This window comes from Frankliniella occidentalis, unplaced genomic scaffold, assembly GCF_000697945.3.
Source record: "Frankliniella occidentalis isolate FOCC.00 unplaced genomic scaffold, Focc_3.1 Scaffold66, whole genome shotgun sequence".
In the NCBI taxonomy this organism is placed as follows: domain Eukaryota; kingdom Metazoa; phylum Arthropoda; class Insecta; order Thysanoptera; family Thripidae; genus Frankliniella; species Frankliniella occidentalis.
The window spans coordinates 196041-204025 of record NW_026267196.1 but is presented as its reverse complement, the minus strand read 5'-3'; the positions used below and the strand labels follow the sequence as shown (position 1 = coordinate 204025).

General features: G+C 55.1%; 1 protein-coding gene across 7 annotated transcripts in view; it reads left to right on the top strand.

Annotated features, from left to right (window-relative positions):
- The first annotated feature begins 242 nt into the window (after positions 1-242).
- The window catches only part of LOC113211150 (transient receptor potential cation channel subfamily A member 1), a 23732-nt gene continuing 15989 nt past the window's right edge, over positions 243-7985 (top strand). Inside the window, exons 1-13 of one of the 7 annotated variants that reach the window (XM_052268314.1) lie at positions 243-482; positions 763-1212; positions 2035-2235; positions 2436-2614; positions 2730-2842; positions 3396-3562; positions 3642-3811; positions 4390-4534; positions 5230-5430; positions 6142-6249; positions 6434-6659; positions 6756-6826; positions 7206-7528. In XM_052268314.1, coding sequence (XP_052124274.1) covers positions 258-482; positions 763-1212; positions 2035-2235; positions 2436-2614; positions 2730-2842; positions 3396-3562; positions 3642-3811; positions 4390-4534; positions 5230-5430; positions 6142-6249; positions 6434-6659; positions 6756-6826; positions 7206-7528 — 2579 coding nt within the window. In that variant the 5' untranslated portion in view covers positions 243-257. Of the gene's footprint in view, positions 483-762; positions 1213-2034; positions 2236-2432; positions 2615-2729; positions 2843-3395; positions 3563-3641; positions 3812-4389; positions 4535-5229; positions 5431-6141; positions 6250-6433; positions 6660-6755; positions 6827-7205; positions 7529-7985 lie in introns of all 7 variants that reach the window. The other 6 variants (XM_052268315.1, XM_052268313.1, XM_052268319.1 and 3 more) reach the window with 6 other exon arrangements.

Sequence of the window (7985 nt, the reverse complement as noted above, 5' to 3'; positions counted from 1 at the left end):
TGCTCGGCTCCCTCTGCAACAGTCCGTCCCAGTCAGTGATGGTCCTCCAGCACGAGCACCCCTCCATATGAGGCACCGGCATGCCCCAGCAGCAGGCCCCCTCGGCGCGCTCGGACTCCCTCTGTCGGGATGGGCCCTCTGCTTGCCTTTGTGCGTGCATTGCAGCGCGTGGGACACGAGCATTCTCGGCTGAGAGCGCCACGAGGGTCCACTCTCCGATCGACGGTATGACGGCTGTCCCTTCCGTCCGGCTTCTCATGCCCCCTGTGTGTGCGTGCTTTTGCAGCTCCGTGGACACGAGCATCCTCAACGAGAAGCACCAGGCGCCCATCCACCTCGCCACCGAGCTCAACAATGTCAAAGCGCTGGAGGCCATGGGCCGGCACAAGGACAAGGTGGACGCCATGCTGGGCGGCGAGCACGGCCGAACGGCGCTGCACATCGCCGCCATCTACGACCACGACCAGTGCGCCCGGGTGCTGGTAAGTGGGCCTCACGATTCATTGTCGTATCCGCTTTGACATGACTTTTTCTTCAATGTTTTTGAAACTATAGTGTGTGGTGGCCAACAGGAGGCTGGTTATCGCCCCCCCCCCTCCTTCTTTTCACTTGCGTAGCTATAGTGTACCGCGTTCCCCTCAAGTGCGCGTCGTACTGTACCGCATTACCACGAATGCGGACGGGGAGAATCTGATGCTTCTGTGCTTAAGCCCAAAGCCCGACCTGAGCCTCATCTCGAGACGCTTTGTTCCCACCGCGCAGATCTCCAACTTCTCGGCGTGCCGGCGGAAGGCGTGCGCCAACGGCTTCTACCCGATCCACGAGGCGGCCAAGAACGCCTCGTCGCGCACCATGGAGGTGATCCTGCAGTGGGGCGAGACCAACTGCATGTACACGCGCGAGGAGATGATGTCGCTGTACGACGCGGAGGGCAACGTGCCGCTGCACTCGGCCGTGCACGGCGGCGACATCAAGGCCGTGGAGCTGTGCCTGCGGTCGGGCGCGCGCATCAGCACGCAGCAGCACGACCTGAGCACGCCCGTGCACCTGGCGTGCGCGCAGGGCGCCGGCGACATCGTGCGCCTCATGTTCAGCATGCAGCCGCAGGAGAAGGCGCAGTGCCTGGCCTCGTGCGACGCGCAGAAGATGACGCCCCTCCACTGCGCCGCCATGTTCGACCACCCGGACATCGCCGAGTACCTGGCCGCCGAGGTGAGTACCTCTAAGGTACCAGTAAGGTACTACCTTACTGGTGCCGAGCGACGGGGCGAGATTACCGCTCGCTCCAAGCTCCCCCCGCCTTGTATTGACAGCCCCCCTCCCCCTCCTTGTCAGTGTCAGACTTGATGTATCCGCAGCGAAGCACACGGCACTCCCCGCCATGGACCGGGAGGCGGCGGATCTGGGGTGGGGGATTTTCAGGGATGAGGAGATGAAATCCTTTGGTGCCGCCGCTCCGCGCCGCGCCACGCCACGCGCTCTCGCGCCGGTCTCAGCTGGGCTGCTCAGGGTGCTCAGGTTGCACGCTCGGTCGCCTCCCCAATCCCCCCCAAGTCGCACACACTCCCCAGCAGTCTATAAGGCTCAGGGATTTCTTACGCCTGTCACCCTTCGTCGGTAGCCAACACACACGACGACGATGAAGGGTGTCTGGCGCGCTGTGTTGACAGACAACACACGAGGAATAAAATAGCTAATATCCCCACAGGAAAGGATTGCCTACGCCGCCTTTCTGTTATTCGCTGTTTATTGGCGGATAATATAGAGATCATCCAGAAAGTACGTCCGTCTTTCGCCGATGCGAACCTGCAAAGTTCATCCTCTTCAAGCTCTCATAACGCCTAGTAGGTAGGCCACATCTCGCCTGCAGGACATGCATGTACTGCGGGGTGGCCTACGCCGAGTCTCGCAGGCGCCTCGCTCTCGCAATATACCGTACGAATCTGAGAAAATACAAACGGAATTACTTTCTGGACGATCCCTACTCCGGCCCGGCGACTGCTTGAAGAAGGACTCGCTTCTCTCTTCCTCCAGGGCACCGACGTGAACGCCAAGGACAAGGAGAGCCGCACGCCGCTGCTGCTGGCCGCGTCCAGGGGCGGCTGGCGCACCGTGATCGCCCTCATCCGCCTGGGCGCCAACATCCGCGTCAAGGACAGCAACTCGCGCAACGTGCTGCACCTCGTCGTCATGAACGGCGGCCGCCTCGACGAGCTCGCCGCCACCGTCGTCAATGTGAGTGTAGGACGGGTAGGGGTACATCACTCACCAAAAAAAAGAACGGAATAAGTCGGAATCAGGTAAACATCAGAAAAAAATAACAATTTAAGAGACTTGGACTTGATTTGTAAACTTGACCAACTTGACTTAGCGTTCTGATGTCATTACTGTTCGGGCGCCTTGCTTTACCTGTGTGACCTGCTCTTCCCCAGCAGGCCAAGGCGCAGAAGGACCTGCACGAACTGCTCAACGAGAAGGACTCGACGGGCTGCTCGCCGCTGCACTACGCCTCCAGGGAGGGGCACATCCGGTCGCTGGAGAACCTCATCCGCCTTGGTGCCTGCATCAACCTCAAGAATCACAATAACGAGAGCCCCCTGCACTTTGCGGCCAGGTATGCTGTGAACAAGACCAACCCGGTTGCGTTTGTATTTTATGAACTAATTTTTATTTTATTATTGCCAAAGCCGGAAAAGGTAATAATTTTCTCTGCGTTTTTCGACCGGCAGGTTCGGCCGATACAACACGGTGCGGCAGCTGCTGGATTCGGAGAAGGGCTCTTTCATCATCAATGAGAGCGACGGCGAGGGGCTGACCCCCCTGCACATCGCCAGCCAGCAGGGTAGGCGGGGCTGGCGGGGCTGGCGAGCCGCACAATCCCAGACCGACGATATATGAAAACCCATTTCCGCGTTTTGGGCGCGACGCTTTTGCGCACCGCTATATCCTTTTTTTGCCCGGAACATGTTTGAATGGGGCCTCCGGAGGCGACCGGGAGAGACGTTGTGTGAGATGGGGAGCGGCGCCCACGTCCCTCTCCGATCTACGTGGGGCTCTTTTGCACCCTGGCCTGTCTCGATAACGTCCACGACGCCGACCTTGTCCACATGTATTAACAAAATGTCCCAATACTTTCATTTTTTACAAGACCGTCGTCGCCTTCCCTCCCCTCTTTATTCAGATAAAGCATCATTTTGCCCTAGTTTTGCCATGCCATTATAAGCCCAGCAGTTTACCGATATCGTGGCCCGCGCAGACGGTGGAGCTCCTTGCCCAGGGGATGCCTGCCTGGGGCTGAGGCGGCCAGAGGGTCGACGCCACATACTACCCTAAGAATTTGAAACTCTAATTTTCCCTTGAAAAGAGAAACTAATAAAGTGGTTCGGTTGGTTCAGGACACACGCGGGTCGTGCAACTGCTGCTCAACAGGGGTGCCCTGCTGCACCGCGACCACATGGGGCGCAACCCGCTGCACCTGGCCGCCATGTCCGGCTACACGCAGACCATGGAGCTACTGCAGAGCGTCCACAGCCACCTGCTGGACCAGCTGGACAAGGATGGCGTGAGTACACGGGCAGACGCCGCCCCGCTAGAGACTAAGGAGTCGACAGAGTCACTTGACGATTGCGTCTATTTAACAGAACACCGCTCTCCACCTGGCGACCATGGAGAACAAGCCCAACTCGATACAGCTGCTCCTCTCCATGAACTGCAAGCTGCTGTACAACTACCGCGAGCTGAGCGCCATCGACTATGCCATCTACTACAAGTACCCAGAGGCGGCCCTCGCCATGGTCACCCACGACGAGAGGTACGCTTTATATAATCAGGGGCGGAGGAACGGATTTCGCCGAGGAACAGTGAAGGGGGTGGTGGCAAACTTCTTAGCTTTTTTGGCGTCCCCTTCAAACAAATATCGCTCCCCTTACCCAACTCATAAACAAAGGTGACAAGAAGTTTTTTTTTCACATAATTTTTTGTCTCGTTTACATAGCGAAATTTTTGGTTCATTGGGGCGCTCGACGCCTAGTATCCTGTTTGGGCGCAGTTTAGGGCCCCATATCAGGACAAATTTTGGCGGCCCTTCGCAGCGCTCGGTGAGGGGGATGGGGATGCCCCACCACCCCCACCCCAGACTCTAATGATCGGAAAAAGTGCGTACATTTGCGAGTGTTCGGTTTCTCGCTCTTATCGCACTGCGCGGCCGTGACCTTCGCACGCCCTTGGCCTTGGCGTCAGGAGTCTCCGTTACACCCTTATTCCTCCCGCCCCATACCTATTATTTCGCCGCTGCCACAGTTCATGTGAACTTCCGAACGTGTTTACCCTCTTTGAACTTATTGAACACTATATCCTCTTTTACCCCTCCTCTCTCTCTCTTTCTCTCAGGGCCCAGGAGGTGCTCGAGCTCAAGTCCGACAAGCACCCCTGTGTGACGCTGGCGCTGATCGCCGCCATGCCCCGGGTCTTTGAGTCCGTGCAGGACAAGTGCATCACCAAAGCCAACTGCAAGAAGGACTCCAAGTCGTTCTATGTGAGTTATCCCTTCGCACACAAACACACACAAACATTTAAAGTACCGTCAGATTTGATACTGTTAACACTAAGTTTAATGCAACAAGAGACAGCAACTTCTATCGCGTACGGTCTCGTACGTTCAAAGTCCCAGTGGATCAAACTCATTACGATAAATTTCTTGTATTTATATTTTCCCCGTAATTACATACCCCATCCTCGCTTGTTTTTGCATTATTGTTTTAATTATTTTCTCGACCTCTAAAACTCTATCCCTCGATAACACCCTAGCTAACCATCTTCCCGCCTTTTATGTCATGTAAATTAATTCGAGTTGGTATTGTAATTGTACAAAAAAGTGTAAATAGCACAGTATCCATCTGTTTGTTTTAATCTGGGAGAGCGACAATTCGCGTCGTCGTGTAAACGAATACAACGACCAAAATCATTCTCCTAAAACAAAAGAGCGTATGGAGAAACACGATGAGGCCGATTTCAATAACGTCCCCGCTTTCGTTGTTATCATCACTTTTTCGTTTTTGTTATTATTAATCCCCCTGATGTTGAATAAAGCTGTATAAAAAGGCTGCTGCTATAGAACACAAACGTCCGTCCTTATCTGTTGGTCCTCTCGCTGTGCTCTGAGTGGCTTTGGTGTCGCTTGGTTGATTCCACCCTGTCGTGCTCACTCCGTGTTCGCTCCGGCCCGCACAGATCAAGTACAACTTCGACTGCCTGCGCTGTCCGCCCACCGCCCCGGCCGAGGGTGGGCACCACGGGGAGGGTCTGCTCCAATCCCAGCAGCCGCTGCCACTGCCCGCGCTCAATGTAAGTCGAGTGTTCAGTACGCCTGGAGCCCCGCGGCTGCTGTCGCTGCCACTGGAGCACTCCCTGGAGCAGGAAGGAGCACAGTCGGTAAGTTACCCTTGCAGCTCGGACTCTCTCGGCACAGCGGCTGCTCCGCTCAGAGCAAAGGTAATCTTACGAGTTCAAAGTTCCGTCGTAGATGGACACAGATAAAAGAACAAATATGTGAGAATGTTGTGTGGAATGAAACGGCTTCGCTTAATTGCAGCACTGCTCTTTTATGATGCCACGACGGTAGATTGGGCGAAGTGCTTTCGGCCAGAACTCTCTTGCTCATCTATAGCACTTTAAATAACTGATATCATGCATGTTTCGCCAATGTTAACAAGTGTGCACAGCGTACACATTTTACACGGCAGCATGCTTGAAAAGAAAAGAAATGCAAAACTTCCTCTGCAGTGTACTTTGACTTGACGTCACTGTTTATAAAGTGGCCCGCACAGTAGTAGTAAGAGGCTTTCTGTCCGCCCTGTACAGCGCGCATTGTTTTCGATTGTTTTCCTGTCTTGTTTAGTCGGCTTTCAGTGTCCACGTCCTAACGCCCCGCTCAGTCCTTATTTCCCACACTCCAAATGATACAAAAACACTACAGTAACGGGTTTATGATTGCTACTTTTAAGACACTTTAAAACATACTGGTACCCTGGGAGGTTTATTTTGAAACATTGCGTACAGAGAACCAGAAACGGTATCGAGAATTGTGATCGTAGTGGCGTTTGCTGAGTAGTGCATGTTGCGTGCCTTGGCCTGCCCCCACAGATCAAGTACGACTTCTTCCCGTACAAATTGTCCCAAAGAAAAGTGGCTATGCGCCGCAAGGAGCTGGCCAACCCGCGCTGGAACCCCGAGCCCCTCAAAACCATCAACGTGAGTACCTCAACCGTCGACGGCAAATCACGTTAGTCTACCGGCTGTGCTCTCCTTTTGACTAGGAGAGTTTTCTCGGCTCCGAATAAAGTATCAGTAATGTCGTGTATTGATTTATTTGATTCACGGGTCGAACGAATTATATTTGCCACTCACTATCCAATGCCCTGCTCCGCCCATGTAGGCTATGGTAGTGCACGGGCGCGTCGAGCTGCTGGCGCACCCGCTCTCGCAGAAGTACCTCCAGATGAAGTGGCACTCGTACGGGAAGTACTTCCACCTCACCAACCTGCTGCTCTACTCCATCTTCCTGCTGTTCGTCACGTGCTTCTCGACCGAGCTCATGTGCTTCATGCACGAGCACGACCGGAACAAGGCGGCCAACTTGACGCAGGTCGACGTGACCGACGGTAAGGCTGTGCTCGGCTGTGCTAGTGTAGCGCGTAGCTATCAAATAAACTCGACAAAATATTTGTTTCTTTCATGAATGTGTGGTTTTTTTCCAGACCCGATCATGGAGGAAGAGACTGGCTTTCAATCTGACCGGCGCAGGCACGGCAGGCTCGACGGCCTGGAGGTGAGTTGGTGTTTGCAGTGTTTGCCACGAAGCAGTCTACCTAACTGGCAGCATAATAGTAGGTCCTACTAGGGATCATCCAGAAAGTACGTCCGTCATTCGCCGTTACGAAAACTGCCAAGTTCAACCATTGGAAACTGTCTTAGCGCCTGGTGGGTAGGCAACATCTTGCCCGCTGTGCATGCGTGCACTGTAGAGTGGCCTATCCTTGGCATCGCAGGCGCCAAGCTACCATAATTTACGGAATGAATCTGAGAAAAATGGACGTACTTTCTGGACGATCCCCTATCATGCTGGCAGGAAGGGGCCGGGATGACCCTAGTTCTGCCAGGACAGCATTCATTTGTTTCGACACCCTCTGCTGCCGCTTGCCCTGCAGATACGCGCCGCCCCGATGCCCCCGATGCCGCTGTGGGAGATGGACGACATGAACCGCTTCGCCGGCACGCCGCTCATGTACGCGTGCTCCGTCATCATCCTCATCTACGTGGTGATCAACACGATCCGCGAGCTGCTGCAGCTGTACCAGCAGCGCGGCGCCTACCTGCTGGACGCGAGCAACCTGGTGCCCTGGCTGCTCTACTCGTCGGCCGCCTTCACCGTCCTGCCCATGTTCGCGGGCGTGCTCCGCGAGCAGCAGGTGTCCTTCGCGTCCCTCATGGTGTTCCTCGCCTGGTTCAACCTCCTGCTCTTTCTTCAGCGGTGAGCGCGCGCACGCCGGCAAAATCTTACCGATTATAGTTAAGGTGGCCCCACGATGGTCACCCGTCGCACCCATTACACCCTTCGTGACTGACGCGACGGGCCGCGACGGGTCGCGACGGGTGTGGTGGGTGACCATCGTGGGGCCACCTTTGTGTAGCGGGCGGTGGCTGGAAAAAAACCCGTACTGTCTAGTTGTACTGCACCGCATGCGTGTGGACGGGTTGCTTACTCGCTAGGGGCCATTATAGCTGCTATGAAGAGACGATAGGCAAACCCGCGCCACCCGCCGGCACGCGCCTGCATGCGGTACAGTGTAACTACGAAAATAAAAAGGGAGTGATTCCAGTCCCCTCGTATACGAATGGATTACTGGCGCAGACCTCGTAATGAGACATCTGACGTTGCAGGTTTGACCGAGTGGGGATTTACGTCGTCATGTTTTTGGAGATTCTCC